The sequence below is a fragment of the Mauremys reevesii genome, linkage group 4 (genome assembly GCF_016161935.1).
Source record: "Mauremys reevesii isolate NIE-2019 linkage group 4, ASM1616193v1, whole genome shotgun sequence".
Classification (NCBI taxonomy): domain Eukaryota; kingdom Metazoa; phylum Chordata; order Testudines; family Geoemydidae; genus Mauremys; species Mauremys reevesii.
This window is the reverse complement of record NC_052626.1, coordinates 87,497,875-87,521,421: the sequence shown is the minus strand read 5'-3', so window position 1 is coordinate 87,521,421 and position 23,547 is coordinate 87,497,875. Positions and strand designations below refer to the sequence as shown.

Genomic DNA, 23,547 nt, shown 5'->3' with positions numbered 1-23,547 from the left:
CATTGTTTATCTGAATTGCTGACACAACAGTCTTAGTGGGGTTTGGATTTAGTCATGAACATAAGAAATATTTTTCGTCTTTTTACTATCCTTAGTCAAGATTTGTTCTACGAAAGGTAAATCCTGTGCCTTTTTAGTCAGAGCAAGGTCATCAGCATAGACAGACTTTTTATGAGGATGTTTGAGGAAGGTTGCTGGGGTAGGTAGCAAACAAGATCAGTGCTAGAATTAATCCCTGTGATAGGCCCTCAGTGACAGGGAGTGGCTGATTGGTCTGGTCACCAAAGAAAACATAAAATATATCACTGGTCAGAACTGTTTGGAACAATTTTATTATTACATTGCATGGGATAATTTTGCTGGCTTTCAGGAAGGGCTATCGCTCTATACAGTGTCGTAAGTGGTAGATAAGTCTAAGAAAGCAGCCCCAATCTTGAGTTTTTCTGGATTCTTGCCTCAGTATGTGTTGTTAAGGCTAATACTTGGTTGCTGTGGTATGTCAGAAACCCACTTGTTCATCTGGTAACACTGCTTCAACAAGCAGCATTATGAGTACTATTACTGCAGAGAAGTGATAAGAACAAGGACAATGAAGGATTGCTGGTTGGCCTCCTGGATTTGGCAATGGAATGTACTTTAGTCTTGCACTAGATCCTAGAGACAAATCCTGAAGAACAAATATTGGAGAACAGCGCTGCCATTTCCATTCCTTGGCACTAAGATTTTAAAGAAATTCTGGAAAGACACCATCAGGTCCTGCAGCTTTTTGGGCTTTTGTGACTGAGAGGGCCTTACTTACCTCCTCAACAGTGAAGAGGAATGATGTGGGGAGGAATCAGGTAGTGAGCTGATTGATTGTCTGAGCTCTGTGAGCACTTTGCAATTAATAAGGTTCTCCCCTGGGGCTTTTGAGTTCATAAGAAGTGTTCTTGCAATCACATCAGTTGAAACTTCAGGGTTTCAATATTTCACTGGATTTGCACCCCAAGCTTTATGGCTGAACTGAGTAAAGTCCAGAGCTTCAATCATCTTGATCAATTTTTGATGGAGAGCTAAGTTCAGTCACTCTATTTGGGCCACCAGTCATTTGGTACATCTTTAATAATCTTTCTGTTCCTGATTTCCAGCATGGGATGTGTCCTTTTCGATGGCTGTGAGGGAGGATTTTTCTTGCAGCTGTTTGAATGAGCTGGGTGAAACAATCTAAATGTTTAGGCTTCAGTGGAATCATGTCATTGATAGAATCACCAAGATAATGGTAGTTAAAATGTATAAACTACCAAATACAGACTGGCCTTCTCCCCACGGCTTATCACCCGTCTATATATGTTGTTGATTTCTATAGCAACCACATGATTCAGGGCTTTGAAAGTAATGATAATGTGGCCAACGCAGTTGAGGAATCAAATACATCAAGACACACATTGCCTTTTGGATCCAAAAGGCAAAGGCACTTTTCATTCTGCTCACTGGAATGGAGACTGCAACCAGGATGTCTGTTTCCTCACTAAAGACTAATTTGGAATCCATCAGAATGCATCTTGAATTATTCTTGGTAACTTTCCACAAAGTCAGCATAGACCAGTTATAATCCATGTTAGGACTGAATTTCTCGAAATCATGTCATTGCTTAACCACGATGGAACTTTCAAAAGGCAAATTGGCCAGGATTCACTAAAACAATTGAGGATGCTATTGTAAATAATTTAGAATAATAATGAAGCAAGGTAATAGCAGTTCATGCAGGATGTAGTACATTTTGATTGAAAATGAAGGGCATCCTTTATAACAGAAGACAGTAGTGACAAAAGTACGAGGAGAGAAAAGTGGCAGATGCCTGAAAGACTATTTACTAATAAATTAATTTATTTCTGCACCATTTGTTCTAACACATTTTTTTTATTGTTAAGGCTGGAGCCATCTGAACATTTCCCATTTGAATCTGAACTCAGGGGAGTGTGATGTGTTTAAGAGCATTCCTTTCCTGCAACCTTTTGTTTTATCTTTTTAGACTGTGGGCCAGATCCCACGCTGGTGTAATTCTTCATTGTGCCATTGACTTCAATGGGGCTAAGCCAATTTAAACCAGCTGAAGATCTGGCCGTATGTTCTTTGAAGCAAATACTGCATCTTCCTCTGAGTTTGGAACGCATTTAGCAAATGGTAGATTGCATTCTGCAATCTAAACAATAAATAGTAATTAATTTATTAACAATAAATAATGATGGCTGGATTGTAACCTCTTGGAGTACCAGGAGGTGTTTTCATTTAAGGAGGCAGAATGTCTCCTGGAGGACCGAGGGGCACTGATTCTGTGTGCTTGCTGCTACATTCCTTTGTACAGTGGAGCTCACTACCACTATCTTGCTGACTGGCTTACCAGCTCTGATGGCTATTGTATAGGAGGCAACATGCACCTGTGGGGAGTAGGGAGGGAGCAGGGTCTGTAATTCTGCTGGGCTGTTACATGGGCCATGGAAAGGAAGAGGGAAGAGTCCCCTTGGCCTTTTTCCCATTGCACACCCATGTAAGGCCAAGGCAGAATCTCATCCTAAGTGATTCACAGTGAACCACAATATTACAGGATAAGAAATAAATGTCAGTTAAATATCTACTAAGGTTGTAATTTGCATTAATTCCTGGTGCTGTGGACAAAGATATCATCATTAATTTAAAGAGTTTCTAGGGCAGAAGTAAACAGCTAGAATAAAATGTAGCTCAAGCTATAGAGACTCGTGTGTTATGGTGAAATTATATGGCCTTTGCTATGCAAGCTGTCAGACTAGACATTCATAATACACCTTTCTGGCTTTAAAATCTATGGATATATAAAAATTAATAGTTTGAACTGTCCAATTTCACTGACAACAATATGTTACTTCAGTGTATTGTATTGCAGACTATAAGGTTGTTAGCGGGTAGCCAAGTTGGTATTGATATTTCACTGTAAGCTACATTATGGTACACATTTGTTTAGTAGTAGCTGTAGATATTTATTTATGACTAAAGTATCAGGAGATGAGAGGTTAAATGTGGTCACCATTATTTAAGAAATGACTTGAAAACCTTATACAACACCAGAGCTGAGTGAAAACTAGAATTTCTATTTCCCATATCTCAATATTTGTTTTTCATGCCAAATTGGGACAAAATATTGAAATAGCTACATTTTGCAGCACAAAGAATTTCAATTTGGAAATGTTAAAGCATTTTGTGTCAACATCTTTTTATTGAAACTAAATGTTTTGACATTCCTGAATCAAAATGAGTCTTTCACAGTTTGTTGACCCAATATGAAACTTTTTGTTTCTGGTCAAGGTGAGATTAAATCTCTGTCTGAGCCACCACAGTGTCTTCTGGAAGTTGTACTTCTGGGTCCCGAATGCTCTTATTCCCCACTTTGTACTCTGCTTGCTGCCCAAACCACACCTCTCAGATGCATTATAATCTTTCCATGTGATTGACCCATCCTATCATGAGGCAACTTTATCATTGAACCAACTCTATCATGAGTTTCACCAAATCCAATATTTTCCTGCAGAAATGTTTAATTGTGATGAAAGATTCCAATTTTTTGACCAGCCCTATCCAACACCTAGTAACCAAGGACTACATTTACTTGCCAGGCTGAAATACACTGGCACTTCAAGCCAAGCCCCAGCCTGAACCACAGATCATTGCAAGCCATTCTCTCCACTCAGCATCATCATCCCCACTCTAATTTTCCACTGTTTGGGCATCACCTATTGCTTGGTGGTGGCAGCTTTGAAGGCTATCATTCTGCACACTTAGCAAGAAACCATAAGGGCTACAGTCATTTTTTTAAAAAATAAAGGTTTAGGTTCTGCAAAAGCTGGAGGTACTTGTCCAGTAGAGATTACAGTAGATTTTTCACGTAAAATGGCTAAAGCTGTTAATAAGATGGACCAAGGGCTGTTTTAAGGACTAGGAAATCTCTGTCTCTGAATATCCCTATATTACAGGGAGAGTTCTAAGTATTGGTTTTGGAGAATAATGCAATTTACAGTGTGAATTTCCCCATTTTTGGTGGTTTCCATCTTGGTTTAGTTTTTCTTTAATAATTTCTAAAGGCTAAATCCTGAACCCACTGAATTTAATGAGAGTTTTGCCTTTGACTTAAATTAGGTTCACAATTTGGCCCTGATGTAGGAACTTTCTATTGCTTCACCGTTCTGCTGATTTGACTCTCCCTAGCTTTCAGTGAATGTGGGCAGCTTCATGAACCAGGAGAACACCATCAACACACTGTTATAAGCAGTTATACTTCTTCGACAATCAAATTTCAGAAGAAACTGAAGTATTTAGAGAAACTTATTGATATGCTAGTATTTTGATTTTGGCAACTACCATGACAGGAAAAAGCAATTAGTCATAGGCTAATGAACATTCATTTATACAACACATTTTATGTTTGTAAAGCATCAGTCACACAGAATATCACAGAATGCTTCATAGGCAATTACAGTTTACCCAGACAAAACTATGTAGGTTACAATATGTCATAGAGATAGCATTTGTAATGGCAGAAAGGCAAGGCTGAAAAAGCACAAATATCAGAAAGAATTAGAGAGGGAGAAGAGCCATAGTTCACAGAAGATGAGATCACAGATAGAGCTGGATGGGAAACTATTTTTCTGTCCCAACCTGAATCAGGATGAAAAGTTAAAATCTTAAAACTTTTCCCAAATTGATAACCCACAAAAAAATTTGTGTCAAGTCAATCAAAATGTTTTGTTCCAATAATCTTAAAATGTTGTGTGTTGGTTTGTAACTTTTTAGAAAAAAATGCCTGTTTTTAGTATTAACTAAATTTTTCAAACAAAAAAGCCTTTCAAACCAAAAAACTAAACTTTTCATGTTGAAAATGCTGAAAAATCCCAAATTGACAATTTAAAAACTTTTCTTTCAAAATTTATTTGAATCAGGAAAGTCATCAAAACTGACCCTTTCTCAAGAAACATTTCAATTTTGACAAATCAGAATTTTCCTATGAAAAAATGTTTAGCTGGAAATTCCCAACAAGCTCTAGTCACATATAAAGATGTCTAGAAGTTTTTCATTGAATAATATGTCCAGCGGTCCTCGGGGGTTGTTCTATCAACTGGGAGCCCCTGAGTATAAAGCCATGGCCCTTATCTCCTGGCTGTGAACAGAATAAGGTCACTACAGGATCAGGGCCATGTATGTTTAAGCTATCCCAGATCATTTAGTAATGACAAAAAATAAATGTTCAATACTTTGTAATTGTGCTGGTCATGAAGATTACTTAACAAGAAATCTTCTGTTTCCACACAGCCAATTCAGGCTGAGATTTCATGGTAGGATTTTGTTTTTTGTGTTTTTCATGAGCCTTTGGAGGCCAGTTTTTCCATTGATAGGAGGTTAGCTTCAGTCAGACTGTTTAAATTGGTGCCTCGTAAAAGTCAAACATAACTTTTAGTTTTTGCTAGATTTCAAATGTAAATTCAAAGATGAAGTTCTATTAATCTCTTGAGAGTTGCCAGGACTTCATGTTAGGCCAGCAGATTGTTTCTCAAATCATTCAAGACAAAAGCCAATTGAATTCATCCATTGTTGATGTCCAAGGCATTGTGGATTTGTTTTTAATGGCTGATGATTCAAAACAACATTTCCATTAAATTATTAGAAGATGTAAAGACTGTGGTTGTGTTTTAAAGGTCAAACTGCCTGATTCATTGGAGGCAATTAATACTCTTTCCTAGTGGAAATTTTCTAAATTATATCTTTGTTTAGGCAGATTCAAGAAGGGAATACTTAACAGCAACTCTAATGTTCCTAGTTAGCCTCTTAGATGTGTTAAGTGAAACCTTATAAAAGTTAATTAATAATATATGTTACATATAAGGGGACTACATTACTACTCATAATGGATTCTTAGTAACAAAATTCTTTTGAGATTGTTTTGGCAATTACATTCAGCTATGTAAGCCATTTAAAATTATAATTAAGACACTAACTATATTTGTTCAAATATTATATCAAAAGACGGTGCTAGAAAAAAGCATTACTATAAACTTAAAATAGGCACACTACCATAGAATATGCATAGATACATATATTCCCTGTTGCTTTGCATTAGTTGCACTTTCATTATTCTTAGCAGCAAATGGATCAATAAAATACTTTGGGCAGTCTCTCAGGGATCACACATATGGGGATGTGTATGTGTATTTTTGTAAAAGACAGTGTATCCAAATTGTAAGGCTTTAAAATTTAACAGAAAATTTTACCTTATATTGATTTTCCTATCCATTCCTATTGAACATGACTAATATTTTACACAAAGTGATAAAAAAAATCTGTCCATCAATTATGTCAGTTGCCATTTGGCTAGTCATTATAAAAAGATACTAAGTTATGCTGTTTGTCAAAGTAACATTTATAAAAATGTATGAAATATAGGTAAAGTGACCTCAGTTTCTCTCTGGTTGTATGGCAGACGCAGGAGGCATATTGGGGATGGAAGAAAATGTGGCCAGAGCCTCTAGAAGGCTATGGCAGATAGCAGAACTTAGAACAGACAAAAGTTCCAGTGTAGACTATTCTGGACCTCAGCTGCTTTTGATGAGACAAAGATTGCTTCAAGTGGTCTTTTCATGTCCTTAGTCTTGTGCTGAGCATAGCCTGGGCTGCACCCAAGGATCTGGATCCATACAAGATTAAACACAATAAACTTGTATAGTATTTTTCATCAGTTGTTCTCATAGTGCTTTGCAACAATAAATAAATATAGCCTCACAGTATCCTTGTGAAGTACATTAGTTACATACATGGTGATGGGGCCTAGATACAGTGAAATAAGATACAGGGTAGAAATAAGTGTATTATTGCTGTAATAGACACAGTCCAGTTAAATGACTTCTCCAGAGTAAAGCTGTTAGTCAATCACAGTCAGGAAAAGAGATTGGGAATATCTGGCTCCAGGTCACTTCCTCACTCCACTGACCACACCTCTCATTCTAGAGTGTCAAGGGAAGACAAGGATACAGCTGTGGAATTCTCAGCTAGGTTGTATAATAGCAATACTGCCTATCTACAATTTTACACAATAGTATATTAAGGCAAAGAATGACATTCAAGCAGAATAATGGGGTCAATCATAAAGCTGAAGAAGGGAGGTCAGAGAGTCAGCTTGCCTTTTGAATTACAGGAAGTTATAAAGGTTATGACATTAAATAGTCAAGAAAACTACAGTGTTAAGGATTTTGGTTAAGTAGACGTCAGGTATTTTTCATACAAACTCAACTGGTTGCAGTTGGCTATAAAAACTATTTATCTATAAAGCTAATGTGCTAATAATGAAGACTCCTTTAAAACTAGCAATAAAACTAAACAGCTTCACCTTTTGGTTAAATGAATGCTGATATTAAACATTTTCTAGCACATAAGGTCAGCTCACCAACTCTTCTTTAAAATTCATCACTGGGGCAAAAGAGCTACTCTCGTATAAAAGAAGCTTTCTGAGGAAATGGAAGAGGCTTGTCTACATTGAAGTGACATCAGAAAACAGAGATAAAAGAAGGGATTTAAGATATGGGAACAGCTACAATGAGCTTCCAAATCATTCTCAAGAAAGAAAAAAAAAATAAAAAGCCCACACAGCAGACTGGGCTAATGTGCAGTAGGGGATGATGATGATTTCTATATAAAACACCAAGTTTTGATAGTAGTATTTATAAATAGATTAGCAATCATCCTTTGCTGGAGCAAATGAAATGGCAGCAATGCTCTTTTTTTTTCTGTTCCCATTTCCATAACACTTACAAAGGAATTCTTTCTTCAGAATACTGAAAAAACACACCCATAATCTGCACCTGTTACAAATCTAAATGAGCTCTCTCCTTATCCTCTCTTGAAACAATCACATTAATTCTCGAACTCTTTCTGTAGGAGTAGTAGAGGATTTTTCAACGGACTTTTGGTCAAATTTTGTTCTCGAGTTACTTGGAGATACCACTCTAAGTAATGCAAGGAGGTTGCACATGCGCCTCTGAGAGCAAAACTTGGCCTTTTAGGTAGAAATCATCAATGAAGCCAAACCAAAACAGCCTGAATCTGGCATCTTAATTTTGCTTTGGGTTAGTGCAGAAACATACTGTGAATGAAGTGTAGGAAAAAAGGACTGGAAGATGGAGTTTTTAGTCTCCAGGTTAAAAGAATTTATGCTCCCAATCCTGAAATCTTTATACAGGTAAAACTACCAGTGAAACACCGGGGAGTCTTGCCTGAGTAAGAACTTCAGGACTGGACTTTAAATGAGAGATTATTATTAAATATTTATATAGTGCCATCAATTTTCCTGGTGCTTTGTAGAAATGAAAAGACACTACCTCTGGATTTAACCACTGGTGGCATTACTAAAAGAAATGGTAAACATATGACTGGCAGATCAGGACAAAGGACATAGTGTGAAAGAAAATGGAGCACAGAGCTAAGATGTAGGCAGTACCAGAGCTATGCAGTACCTTGAAAGTGAAGATGGGGAGTTCAAATGTGATACACAGAGAAGTGGGGAGCCCTTACAAGGAAGTGATTCCATCTGTGGTAGGAGTGGGTGGGGAAGAGGTGTTGGATATGGTCAAAGTAGGGTGAAAGAAAGTTGATTAGATTGTAAGTTCCTTTGGGCAGGGACTGTCTTCATTATGTATGTGCACAGTTCTTAGACCAATGAGGGCCCTGATCACTGACTGAGGCCTCTATGTGCCACCACAATAAAAATATTTAAAACAACAATAATAATATAATTGCAACATGCTGGACAGACTAAAAAGGGGAATGGTGAGAGTCAGACACACTAGAGGGACAGAGCAACTGTAGAGGAAGGAAAATTATATATTCAGATTTGTTTAAGTTTGAAGGAGGAACGGGAGATCCAGAGGGATATGTAAGCTTGGGGAGAAAGGAGGTCTGCAGCAATCAGCGGGATGACTGAGAGACAAAAAGCATGGATGAGGTCATCCTGGTGGGGGAGAGAGAGAGAGAAAAGAGGACTTGGCAAAGGGAAACACCAACAGAGATGGGGTGGATGATTCACAGACAGCAATAATGAAGAAGCAGTCAGTGAGGCAGAAGGAAAATCTGTGAAAAATTCAGTTTGTGCCATTCAGTCATGGACACAGTCTGGAGAAGAAATGGGTGGCTCATGGTATCCATCTGGGATAAAGACAGTCACATTTTGTGTACCAAATTGTCAGATTCTTTCAAAAGCCCTTTGTTAAAAGCAAATGAACTATAAGTAGCCTGGTATGTCCCTTGTTGTTGAAATCTATGTTTCAAAAGAATGTTACTTCCTGAATGACACACATCATTTAGTCTAAGTGGCGGGCTATTACAAACAAGAAATGTGTGGGTGCGCAATGCCATAATGTCATAGGCAATATATTTCAAGCTGTTGCTAAGAAAAATAATTTTCAAAAATGAGGTTTTCCAACATGTTGTGATAACAGAGGTCACCCTGAGAAAAAAATTATACACATTAGAAAAGTTTTCATTATATCAGTACTCTCTCTTATTAGGACAAAAATAATCCTATAATTAAATTTGTTTTGTTTTATATGCTCTTCATAGAAGAACGTGTGACTGCCTTGTGCAAAAAAAAGGTCAAAACCTGCATTTAAATTGGGATATTATGATAAATGATGTGAGCAGCCTTGGTTCTAATTTTAGCAAACACAAATTATTTTAAAAACTTTTTCTGATTTTGGATTTTTTCTTGACCTTCCACAAGGGGATATAGTTGAAATGATACATTACTGTATTTGCTTAAAAAACCTGGAGTAGGATACTGGAAATAACTGCTGTGTTGGGAAGATCTTGCAAATTATTAGAAAATATGACTCAGTCACATTCTCCTTGGTATTTTTACTGACACAGACAAGGTCTAATCTCCTTGAAAAAAAGGATGAGACAGAGCCTAAAAAACTGCTTATGCTGCCTTCGAGAAGCAATAGATGTGGTGTTGCCAACTGTAAGAGTTCAAACTTCATGAATCAGAACCTCCAAAATCAAAAGATTACTCTTAAAAATAGATATGATTTTTAGCCAAACTATGTTTTTTGATATGTCTTCTAGTTTTTTAATCCCCCTGCCTACACTCAATGAGCCTGTGACAATTACAGGTAGAAAATTCAACTTTAAATGCATAACAGAAATGCACACAGTAAATGCAGGCCCCATCTGCTCTGTGCACGTGGTCCCCAACTCCTTCTCATTGTTATTCAGGATTCCACTGTTCCCTGGCAGGTGCCCACTGCCTCCACTCCCCCAGGCCTATGCATTCCCATCTGAGTGCCACAGCTGCTCAACTCTCAATTCCAGTACTGCAGGTAGAAACCAGAGCTTCTCTAGGGGCCGAAAGGGGAAACTACAAGCAAAATTCCTGACAAAATCGTAATGCTTGTGATAATACTACCAGTGTTGGTAATACTGTATGTTACTAGAGAAAAATGAGCCACATGCTAGCCCAATCTGGATTTTCCTAAATTAAGGCTAGGAAGCTTAGTGTCCCTGTGTGGTGTTTTCTCCAAGTTGTCCTGTAGCATTGGAAGGATTAGTGTTTCCTCCTTTAAGCATGAAACTCTCAGGGATTTCAAATCCCTAATTTGTTGCAAGTTCTCAGATCACAGGACATCCACCAGGGCAGAAGGACTTTCTTTGCCAGGCAGTACATTCCTTGAAATATAATCTTGGGGTACATCTCGCAGATGTCTCCTCCATGACTCTGGCCCTGGAGGTACAGACTTTCTTTGCTTTTTGATTTAAGCAGGTCTTGGATGTTGTAGGGGATACCATGACTTATGACAGCTAGCTATGGCCCCTTAGAGACCATACATCAACTAAGAATTGCTGTAGGACAGCAGAGCTCTGTTCCAGAATTTGAGAACTCTCACAGCTCAGGCTTAGTGACAGGATCTCTAGATGAGACTGTCTTGTACCTACGGACTGTTCCTTAGGTTGTTTATTTATAGTGGTACATGCCCTAACCACTTACATACATTAGTATTGGAAGTGTTATTTACAGTACAAGCCTCTCTGATCAGAAAATATATTGATTTAGGGAAGACAATGTGTTTTCTTCCAGTTGTCCTTTATGAAGAAAAATAAATTCAATCAACCTGTGTTTCTTCTTGTTCTCCCAATTTTATCCATTACTTTTTTGGTGCTGGTTTTTAAGTAAATGAATTTTAGAGCCGGAGGAAATATGGTAATAGCAACCCTGGCAATAGAAATGCTGGATTAATATTCCTGTCCTCTTGTTATCCCAGGAAGAGGCAGAAATGGCAGTGCAAGCTTCTACACACTGTGCTGCCTACTTATCTCCCATTCTGGTTTTGAGTGTCCAGTTCAGTAAGTGGGAAGAAAAGTGACTATTTAATTTTTATCTTCTCTTAGAGTGGCAATAAGGATGTGAATTACTGGTAGAGTAGAGTAATTTCTGGTATATGAACTCTGTCTTGTCCATTAAAAATTGGATTCAAGATCACCAACTCATTTAACATATGACACCAAATGGAATTTACATTGTAATGTTTTCAGTCACTGGATTTGAATCATTTTCATGACCTAACTGTGAGAATTTCTTTACTGACCAATACTCCAAGCTTCTGAGCTATCCAACTCCACAGCTTTTAATTTTTATTAAGATAAATGTTCTTGTATCAACAACCTCTACACAGACCAAAACTGTGGATAACAATTAAGATATTCAATTCTTCCTGTTGGCTAGTGGCAAGAGAAGCAATCATCTTGCTACATCCTCCTCCTTCCCCTGCTTTCTGCCTTTTGATTCTCAAAACACTAGGAGGTGAGGTGCCAAAACCATCCTATAATATTGTAATGGTCAGCCATTGATCAAGTGTACAATCTACTCATTCATACTCTCTAATAGGAACTAACACCAATTCCAGTGACTATGATCCCTGAGTGGTACAGACCACACAATATAAATTTTAATTTGCAAGTGGTATGTAAATTTGACATTTTTAAAAAGCAATTTTTCAAGCAGGATGAGTAATCCTTTGAAGTTAAGGTATTTACCAGGCAAAGTGTCACATTTTCCCCTGAAGGTTAAACTGACACTTATCAAAAGTGACAGGATTCATGAACATTTTTTCACTGAGGGTCACTATCTTTATATTAAAAAATGTACACACACATACACACACACACACAATTAAATAGCCTACAGTACGAAAATGTGTGTGAGAGCATCAAGGAAAGGAAAAACGCACACATGTATAGCTTGGGCGAGTTAGCTTGTAATAGGAAGACAAAGTCAAGGACTACATACATAACAATGGAGGGCATTATGAAAAGTCTTGCATAATATAATTCAGGTACAGAGAGCATAATTCTGGCCTAGGCTATGATTCTTTGACAACCTATTTCACAGTAGCAGATTTCAGTGATTTTATAATCACAGATAATGCACAGATTTATAATAATGGCTTGTCAATGGGTTGAACAGCAAGACTGAGACCCATTATTTTCCCAGACATTTTCACAGCATGTGCCAAGTACAGAGAAATGTGAACAATGACTAAGGAAGAGGCAATACTGCTTTCCTTATTCAAACATATGCCTGTGGACAGATGTACAGAAGCCTATCTGTTCAGGTTTGTTGACAGTATTACCATGGAAATACTGACATAACTAAGTTTTATATATAGTAATAGGCAACAAATACAACATTTTACAAGAATACAGAGAAAATCAGATATATGTTTCTTTTTTCAGAACCCAGAACTTAAAAAATCTTCACTCCATTTTACACTGCTTTTATTCCCACTCCCTCAAAATCTGTACTGCAGTCACGTCTGTAAAGCCAATGAGAGCTGGACAGCATCAGTCTGTAGTCTGTGACACTACACCTAAATTAGCCAGATGCACAGTGGCCTTTTGACCCTTATTACTAAGCATTATTGTTCTTGCATGATGGCAGAATAGCAATTGGTGAAGCAAAGCAGATATATAAAACTTCTACTGGTACAGTAAAAACAAAGAATCCTGCAGACATAGGATTTCAGGAAGGGGTTCTCCTAAGATCTCACAAACTAAGCACGGTGGGGCATGGTTTGTATGACCTCCAGGATATTGCAGGAAGCAGAGTACGGAGTTTTCTTTCTTCTAAATTAGCACTGAAACAGTAATCCTATGGTGTTATTAAAAGGCACAATGTTTGTTCCTGGAGATGCTGTTCTTTTGCATGAGAAGGTTCTGACCACGCATGCTTGTTAAGGATTCCACAGCACTTTTTGCATGAATAGCTATGTGAGACTCCATGTCCTCATCAGATTTCTAATTGGATAATTATATTCTGCCTACTGAAATTACTCTACAGTTTTAATTGGACACAAAGATTCACTAATTCCTGGTTTAAAATTCTGACCTGATTATGCACGTATACAGCGGCCATGTCCCACCTTACACATGGCTGCATTTTACAGTGGGTGAAGTGATTACTTTCCTAAACTGCATATAGTATTTTGTGATCCTTTGGAATGAAAGGGGCACACTATATGTAATCTCAGTTATTTCTTTGTAAATCTCAAATAACTCTATTGAAACCAATAGTTTTTCCTAGATTTACACAATTGGATATGACGGCAAAATATGAAAATAAATTAAGATAATTGTTTTTCACTGTTATTATTGATCATAGTAAAATCTTTACACTCTGCAAAGATTAGGGGCTAGATCCACAATGGTATTTGCCTAACTGCTAAGTCTAAAATTTAGATATTCACCTCCCCATACACACACACAGCTGCTGCCTAACTCCGTAGATACCTAAATTCCCTAGGCACCTAAGTTTCCACCAACAAAGTCTGCTAGGTGCCTGCATTTCCACTGTTTGGCATGTAAGCAGCTGCCTAAATCCTGGCGACAAGTGCCTAATTGAGACCCATACCCTGACAAGACCTTCAAATTAGATATTTCCCACTTATCTTTCCTGCTGACCTGATCTGATAGGTGTGCTCATAGGTTGCCTGAGATTGGACCCTGTAGAAAACACAGGCACTGAGTAGAATCAATATCCAAGACAGGGTTTGAACCCATGTTTTTCCAGATCTAAATCCAAGCTCAAGCCCACTAGATCCAGTTGTCTCATTTTTAATTCCATTCATGCCTTCTTCCATGCAGCACTTATATGCTTCGCACATTCTCCCAAGCCCAGTGTGCTTTCATTGAGATCACTCATAAAGAGCCACCTCTTCTGCATGGCCCCCAAATGTAATCAATCAGCAAACCGAGAAAAACAAATAAAGAGAGATTCCCTTCTTTTGGGCCTCCCACTGCATCTTGTGTTTCTAAATGTATCATCTATACTGGAAGACATGGTGGGCAGAAATTTTCTTGCCATTTAGGCCTATAGAACATCAAACACAATTTTCAGTGCCTGGCAATTAATTATAAAACCAATATGAATTAATGTAATCCATTATTGTATTCACAAGCCCACCTTCCTAAAAAACAGGTTCCATTTAACAGCAGAGATAGAATTTTGTTCACCGACAAGTAGCTGTTTTCCAACTTTTTAAAAGTAACATTAGTGACATCAGAAATAGGCTTAGAATTATTTTCAAATTCATCCTGATCTTTCAATGAATTTAAAATCCTCCTTAGTTCCACTTTGATGGTCTTACAGGACAAACTCTCAAAACTGTTTTTAAAAAAATAAATAGGGGGGGAATTGTACCTTGGTGTTTGTCACTTGAAATGGAACTTTTGAGTCATTTGTAACTTGGGATGTCAGCTTCTCAGTTGGTTTTGAAGGGATTATATTCGTAGTGGGTGGTTGATTGTGCAGAACAGAAGACAGGCAGAGTTGTACAGTCTCCTTCAGAGCTTTCAGCTGTGACTCCTGGGGAAAATGAGAAGTCATCAGCTCTTAAAGATAGGCTATAGTGAACAGTGTAGCTTGTTTTCTTTCTGCTATGAACCAAACACTTGGCAACAGCTGTAGGAATCTCTCTTATTAAAACAGGAAATTAAAGCAATTTAACTCACCCTTTACATAATTGCCCCATGGATTACAGTATATACACTGCACATCAAACAGACTGTGAAAGTCACAGTAAACTCCCTTCCATTCTCATGGAACTTTAAAATTGCACTTAAATAAGACATCCTGGTAAAGACCACTTATATTGAAAGGAACTAAGGTGTAATCTACCAAACATCAGGGCTGTAACAGCCTTTGTTTTTAAGTTTGCTGGAGAGAAACAGATGTTCATTTGTGTGTTTCATACAAACACACACATACATGTGGGTATCTAGTATTGTGTAACTCATTCAGGATCCTCAGTATTTCTGCACAAGTGTATTTATTGTGGCAGAAAGATTCTCTCTCTCATATGCAATTACACCTCTACCCCGATATAATGCCATCCGATATAACATGAATTCGGATATAATGTGGTAAAGCAGTGCTCCGGTGGGGGGGGGGGGGAGGAGAGGGAAGGGGGATCAAATCCAGTGGATCAAATCAAGTTCCGCACTCCAGCGGATCAAATCAAGTTCGATATAATGCGGTTTCACCTATAATGCGGTAAGATTTTTTGGCTCCCAAGGACAGCGTTATATCAAGGTAGAGGTGTATGCTGTCACATAGTTAATAATATATCCATAGTTTGGTTTGGATTGGGAAATTTTAAAATTACCATGGTCCCGATCAAAACAAAAAACACTCAGGATCCAGGAATTATGAATAGTAAAATGTGTGGTTGTTCTCAAAATATGTAGGAGGCACTTCCTATAATTATACCGGGAGTTATGGTATAATTATAGGGAGTGCCTCCTACATATTGTGAGAACAGCAGCTCATTTTACCATTCACAATTCTTGGATCCTGAGAGTTCTTTTTAATAAAGACAGTTAAATAACCCATTTGGATAGAAATACTGAGTATCCTGGATGAGTGGCACGATGCTCCAGAGGAGCTGTTTAACAGTCTTATAAAAAGGGATGCAGACCACTCTCTTATGGACTAATGAGACTGTCCAACTGATATGCTGTAAGCATAGAGAGGAAGGATTTCCCAATGGTTAGGGCTCTAGCCTGGAACTTGGGAGTTCTAGGTTCAGTTCCCTGCTCTCCCAAAGGCTTCCTTGGGCAAGTCACAGCCTCTCTGTGCCTCAGTTCCCTCCATGTAAAATGGGGTTAATAGAACTTCCCTTCCTCAAAGGAGTGTTGTGAGGATAAATACACTAAGGATTATGAGGTACTCAGATACTATGATAATGAGGCCAGATAAGTACCTTAGATAGATAGTTCCAAACATACAGTAACATGTACAATAGAGAGAATGAGCCACATTACATTACAGGTGTATCTGAAGTAATTTAGCTGCTTATATCTAGTGCTATTCGGCATGCCTTTAGCACTGCTAAACCAAGTAACCAATAACAAACATTCTGAGATTTTTTTCCCCATTTTTTTATGTCCTGATAACTATGATGTGTTATCTATTAGAGAAGAATAGAAATGATCTTGCTTCCACCAAATTAGAACCTAGAGATAAATCACATAAACGAACTTGTTTGGTACCCAGGAGAACACAACTTGGGTTTTATTCAAGAAAAAAAACCACCAGTATGAAAACTCCCCAGGGCGTGATGAAGCATTATTGCAAAAGCCCTATTCATATCAGAAAGAGGATAATCACAGAAACAAGAGATGGACAGAAGATTAAAAGCCAAAAAAAGGACAAAACAGAATAGTTTTCCTGTGTCCTTACTGTGGGGAAAACATCTGTAACTCAGTGCAGTGATTGTGTAGGCTTGCCAGAGTAAGTAAATAAAAATCATCCAAGAGGAAAACATTTTGCCTGAGTTTAAGGGCTCATTAAAGAATATAGGCCTGATCTTTGAGTCTGGTTGAGCTTTTCACAGCGCAGGGCCTGACATGGGGCAGGCGAGAGGAAAGAAAGAGAATTGCTTTAATATGATTTTTGTACTCACCTGATCCCCAGGGCTGCTGGAGGCCAACTCATAAATCTGAAAAGCCCCAGGACTCCTCTTATAGATGACTGTGATGGCTCTGAACACACTCCAGCCTTTCTCCTTCTACAAAATATATCTCCTGCACTGGGTTTCTGAGGGGCAGTTACATAAAGCATAGGCAGGGAATCACCCTTTGGCCAGCTAGGTCAGTTTCAAGCTTCCTTTATACCTTCAGAGTGGCACAAGGGAATATAATTGGAGCCAACAATCTGGATCCAACTTCAGGTGTTGGCTGACATTTGAAGTATCTGTGGTTCAAAATATGCTATATAGCAGCTATACAATGCCATCTATTTCCAAAGTAGCTATATTTCCCAAACTGTACATTCTTCTATCATCTTTCCTATCCTCCAGACACTGTGCTGACATTGTGAGATCAGTACATTGAGGCATTAATTTGATGAAGAAAAAAGCCTTCTAGCTCAGTGGAAGGAGAATAAGTTGAAATCACAGAAACACAAAGATTTTCAAATAAAACACATTTAATAAAAATACTTTAGAATTATGCTTAGTATTGTATAATAGTAGTATCTATTTTTTCTATTTCATACACTCCATTTCTCTCCATCTTCTACCTCCCCCTCACCCACTGCCCCTAAGCAGGCGCGAGCGGCGCGCCTTCCTCCCCCCGCCCGCGTCGTCTCCTTCGCCCCCCCGGCATCTGGGGGAGGGGGGGGGACCTGCCCCTGCGCGCGTCATGCCTGAGGGAGCTCAGCGGAGAGGGAGAAGACAGACGCAGGCGCGCGCATGCATGCGCAGGGGCGCCCGTCCTCGTCCCCGGCTCGTGTGCCGCAGGCATGCGCCGGCGCTCTCCACCGCCAAAAGCCGCGCCTCCCCCAGCGCCGCGCCTGCGGGCGGCTGCCCGCTGGTGCCTAGAGCCGCCCCTGCCCTCACCCCCCACGGTATAAGAGCTTAGATTAATTCTTTGAGAGAGAATGCAGAGTGGTCATCACATTAGTTACCATATCAAAACAAGAAGAGCAACTGGTGAAAATTAGAGCTGATCAGACCCCCAAATTCCTGTTCCACAGGAAATTCTGAAATTTATTTATTTTTGTTCTGAATTGGAACAATAAATTAAAATTTTATTTTGAAAAAAAAAAGAAGTGACATTTCATTTTGATGTTACTGAAATGTTTTCTTACAATAAGGTCAAAAATATTTCATTCATTTTGTTTCACCTTGATCAACTCAACTTTTATACATTATATACAGGTAATTGGTTCTTGATTTGCTTAGTGAGCATCCAATCATTTGTAATTTTTATTCCAACAATTTAGCTAATTGGTGCTTGGTTTGCTCAATTAGAATTCTAACTGTATTCTAATGTCCAATAGAGCATCTCAATTTTGTTGAATCAGCATTTTTCAATGGAAAAACATTCAGCGGCAAAAATTTGACTAGTTCTAACTAGGTCTATTACTCACAAAGTGTAAGACTGTACCTGACCTTTGTGAACATGCAAATGGAGTTTGGGAAGGGTTCAGTGACCCTTCAAGCCCACCTCACTGAAAGTCCAGGGACAATCACAGTTCCACACTTGTGGGAGATCAACGACTGTTCCTCCACACACCCCAAAAGCAGCTGGGTGAGCCAAATCCATTGTGCAATACTCCACACCCAATAACTGGCCTGCAGAGCTGGCTGGGTGCCCTTAGGGAAGAATGCCGTACAAGCTAAGCTATCCCTTGAGATTGCACATTTCCTCTACACTGCCAGGTGAGAGATGGACTGTGGCTCAATCATTCCCATGGGGTTATATACATCTGCACTACATCATGCTAGGGACTGTGGCTAAATGCTAAAATCTAGCCCAAAAGTTGATCAAGTATCAACATCTCTTTGTTGCAGGTAACCTTTGAATTCGACTTGATATTCCTAGTACATTAAATGCATGTGTAAGTCTTTGCTGAACTGATGCCTTAATTTGTATTTCTTTGGCAAGTTACACTGAAGTGTCCATAGCTAATAGAGCTAAACACGTTTATAGCACCCAGATAAATTCTTACTTTGTCAAGGGCGGCTTTTTCCAGCTTATCTTTTGCAATTGCTAGCTTTTGCTCCAGATCTGTTAGCTGTTGTGCCTGTGGGAATAAAAAAAAAGCAGTTGATGTAATTTACAATACAATCATTTCCCCAGTAATTTTGTGTGCTATGCCTGTGAGAGAGGAAAGGGGTTAACTTTGCAGATTAAAGTCAAAATTACTTGCCAGATGACCAAGCCCCATGGGATATTTTTACTGAGAAAATGTGGCTTTTTATGTGAGAACTGGGCCCAATCCTACCCTGTTTATGTCAATGGAAGTTTAGTCTTTAACTTCAGTGCAGTAAGAAAAGTTTCCATATGTTCTGAAGAATTTAGAAACCCCAATATAGAGTACCTTTTGTACAAATTAAAGTGTTAGTATAGTTTTTGTTCCTTGGCTAGTCTTGTATTCCTAACCATTCAGACTCTCTCTACTAAACTGGAAATTAGACTACACATACACACGCACAAACAGCCATACATACATACTGTGGCAGGCTGCAGGGCCTACTCCCTGGTAAACATGGAGTTAACTCCAACTCTGGTTCTCCCTCCTCTTGTGTATGGCAGTGAAAGGAAGGGGTATAGGGGTGGCTGTTTTTGAGACAGTGTAGAGTCCAAATCCAGGGGCCCAGGCTAGACTCCACACTGGAGGAGTTTTCTCAAGGAAGAGACCTTGGTGATTTAGACAAATGTTGAGTGTGTGCAGAGTCATTCCACTGGCTTACATTTACAATAGTCTACCTGAGTTTCCTTAATTAACAGCAGGGAGTGATTTCCGCTCCCCAGGAACTCAGTATAATTCAATAGAATTTTTCCTCCAGAGAAAGAAAATTCTAGTAGGGAATTTAACTTTTAAGGAGTTAAGAGTCCCTAGGTTCTTATGGCTGTGACACCTATAATGTAACAGCACCTACTATGTAACTAAAGAGATGTGTTTTTTTGGTTTTGTTTTACTTGCAAATATAAATAGCTTTGTAGTTATTTTCAATGTTTATGAAGGAGAAGGGAGGAAAGGATATGGGACCAGATGGCTGTCTTTTCCATCTGAAACTGTAACGAGGCATTGTGCATTTTTTGCATATGAATAGATCTGCAAGGTTCTAACTCATCAGTCAAAGGACACCACATTTTAGACTTTGTAAATGTTTAATCAAACAATCAATTGCTAAAACATATTGCTAATTTTTCCCAGAGATACCACAGTCCAGATGTCTGACTTACAAGATCTTTAGCAGGGTGGGAAGTAGATATGTGACATTTTCCTATTTTATTATTTGGTAGACTTTGGCTATGCTGTAGGTGGTTGAACAATGGAAAATTAACTGAATGTCCTCATGTACAGAATTAAAAACTAAGAGTTATATTAAATATATAGTTTTAAATGTCTGACAAACTAACAAAAGTCATGACAATCAGAGTCATGGCACTCCATTCTGCTGCTGATGTGAAGAAAAGGCACTTGTTCATATCTGAACTCTTATGATTTGTTAGGTAGGCACAATGGGACAGGACTGATGAGCCCCTCTCTCTTGTCTTGGATTCTGAGACACAACATTGTACATCGGCTCACAAGTAGACAGTGACTCATTACACTGGCAAGGACTGCAGTTGGAGGGCTCTTGAAACCAGGTATGACTCTTGTGGGCTCTTTCTGTTCTGTTTGTATAGTGCCTAGCACAATGATGCCCTGGTCCATGACTGAGGCTCCTAGGCACTAACACGACAGAAATAAATATGACGAAGAAGAATAACAAGCAGCAACAGGAGCTTAAGCAAAAGAACCCAAGCCCTACCCCTGCGTGTTATCATCCATCTGGGTGCCTGCCATTTGATGGGGGGGGGAGGGAGGCCTGAATTGCTCATGTGGCCAAAAGGAGATTAGGTTGACATGTATTGGATATTCCTGGCAGCCATGTTAGCATGATCTAGGGATATGTCTATATTTCAAGCTAGGGTATATGATTCCCAGCGCAGAGAGACATACCGGTGCAAGCTTTCATCAAGTTTCCATGCTAAAAATAGAATGTAGCTGTGACACAGGCTAGCAGCCTTGAGTATATACCCATGCAGGACCCTAGGTACAGACTCAGGGCGAGTAGCCCATCCAAATGCCACTGTGACTATACTCTATATTTTTAGAATGTTAGCTTGATTAGAGCTGCTGCAGGTATGTCTCCTTGAACTGGGAATCACACCCTAGCTGGAAGTGCTAAACTGCCTGATGGATGAATTTGGAGAAGCACTTGCAATGGCTGTGTGTTGGGCACAGGAGGACATTATGTGGACAATGAGGACCTCCATACATGTTGCGAGGGAGGGGCAGGGGGCGGAAATCAGACAAAGACAATACTGATATTAGCTCTGGACTATGTAATCCCGATGATGTGCAGCTCTCAGATATAGTAGGTACTATTTTCTATAGAACTGGTTAAAAGTTTTCTGAATGAAAAAGGTTTTCATAGAAAAATTGTGATTTTTTAGACATTAAAATATTGTATAAAAATTATCCACATCGCTGAAATATATCCTTTTTTATTAAACATTTTCAAACAAAATCTTGTTTTGAAAAATAAATGAAATTTTTTTTGCAATTTTCCAAATGGGGCTGACAGTTCGCCTCCATGAACACTTCAGCAGAGACCAACAATTCATGGGGATTCTTAATCAATGTTATTTGCAGTTCCTCCACTGCTCCATGCCCTATCCCATTGATCAAGCTAAGGTAGGATTTGTAATTAGCCACCTAACAGAAGAGCTGCTAGACTGGGCCACATCCCTGCTAGAACAAGGAAGCCCAGTGTTGATGAACTGAGACACCTAGTTGGCAGCCAGTATCAAGCGGAGTGACCCAGATGTCTGTCCTGGGGCCAGTTTTGTTCAACATCTTCACTAATGATCTGGATGATAGGATGGCTTGAACCCTCAGCAGGTTTGCAGATGACACTAAGCTGGGGGGAGAGGTAGATACACTGGAGGGTAGGGATAGGGTCCAGAGAAACCTAGACAAATTAGAGGATTGGGCTAAAAGAAATCTGATGAGGTTCAACAAGGACAAGTACAGAGTCCTACACTTAGGACGGAAAAATCCCATGCACCGCTACAGGCTGGGGACCGACTGGCTAAGTGGCAGTTCTGCAGAAAAGGACCTGGGGATTACACTGGAGGAGAAGCTGGATATATTGCCAAGAAGGCTAATGGCATATTGGGCTGCATTAGTAGGAGCATTGCCAGCAGATCGAGGGAAGTGATTTTTCCCCTCTATTCGGCACTGGTGAGGCCATATCTGGAGTATTGAATCCAGTTTTGTTCCCCCCCACTACAGAAAGTATGTGGACATATTGGAGAGAGTCCAGTGGAGGGCAATGAAAATGATTAGGGGGAGGGGGCAAATGACTTATGAGGAGAGGCTGAAGAAACTGGGCTTATTTAGTCTGAAGAAGAGAAGTGCGAGGGAGGATTTGATAGCAGCCTTCAACTATTTGAAGGGGGGTTCCAAAGAGGATGAAGATAGGCTGCTCTCAATGGTCTCAAGTTGCAGTGTGTGGGGGTGTCTAGGTTGGATATTAGGAGAAACTATTTCACTAGGAAGGTGGTGAAGCGCTGGAATGGGTTACCTAGGGAGGTGGTGGAATCTCCTTCTTTAGAGGTGTTTACGGACCAGCTTGACAAAGCCCTGGCTGGGATGATTTAGTTGGGGTTAGTCCTGCTTTGAGTAGGGGTTTGGACTAGATGACCTCCTGAGGTCTCTTCCAACTCTAATCTTCTATGGCTCTATGATTCTACGATTCTACCTTCCTTCAGCATTTTTCTTTTCTTTTTTCTTTTTTTTTGGCATTTTCAGTGACCTCCACTGTACTCGCTCAGCCAGAGCAACCCTGCAAAAACTCCAACAGGAGCAGGGGTTGGTCACCTCCTATGTCACCCACCTAAGACAAATAATCTCTGACACCAGGTAAAACAAGGTGGCCCAGTTCTACCAGCTTCAATGGGGAATATACAAGGAAGTCAAAGATGTACTGGCTTACATGGGAACCCTGACCCACTTGGATGCCTTTGCTGACCTTGCTGTACTCAGTGACAAACTGCTTGAGCGATGCACAGAAAGGAAGGGGTTTGTGCCATATCCCTGCCAATACTCGTTGGTAACAGTCCCCAGCCCAGTGCCCATGCAACTCAGTGCAGCCCACATCCATATGACTCCAAGGAAAGAGACTGCTCTTGCAACCACAGTTTGTTTCTACTGCGGGGAACCCGCACTTTTTGCACTGCACTTTTTGGCTGCCCATCATGGGCCACAGTCCAGCAAAATTTGTGAAATCACTGAGCCCAGACACAGCAAAGGGAGCCAGTCTTGGTGGGCCATGAGCCATTCATCCCCTTACTGAAGCATGCTGAAGGAATGGCAAGTCCTTGTTACACCTTCAAGTTCAGGTTTGTTTCCACAACCCAGGTTCACCTCAATGAGTTTCTCCC

The 23,547-nt window shown here is 39.5% G+C and overlaps 1 protein-coding gene and 1 long non-coding RNA gene across 4 annotated transcripts in view; one reads left to right on the top strand and one right to left on the bottom strand.

Annotated features, from left to right (window-relative positions):
- LUZP2 (leucine zipper protein 2) overlaps positions 1 to 23,547 on the bottom strand; it is a 341,523-nt gene that overhangs the window by 54,659 nt on the left and 263,317 nt on the right. For all 3 annotated transcript variants that reach the window (XM_039533561.1, XM_039533560.1, XM_039533562.1), the window contains 2 exons: positions 19,055 to 19,129; positions 14,741 to 14,905 (listed from right to left, as the gene is read on the bottom strand). In XM_039533561.1, coding sequence (XP_039389495.1) covers positions 14,741 to 14,905; positions 19,055 to 19,129 — 240 coding nt within the window. The remainder of the gene's footprint in view (positions 1 to 14,740; positions 14,906 to 19,054; positions 19,130 to 23,547) is intronic.
- The window catches only part of LOC120402956, a 106,188-nt gene that overhangs the window by 4,837 nt on the left and 77,804 nt on the right, over positions 1 to 23,547 (top strand). The window lies entirely within an intron of this gene.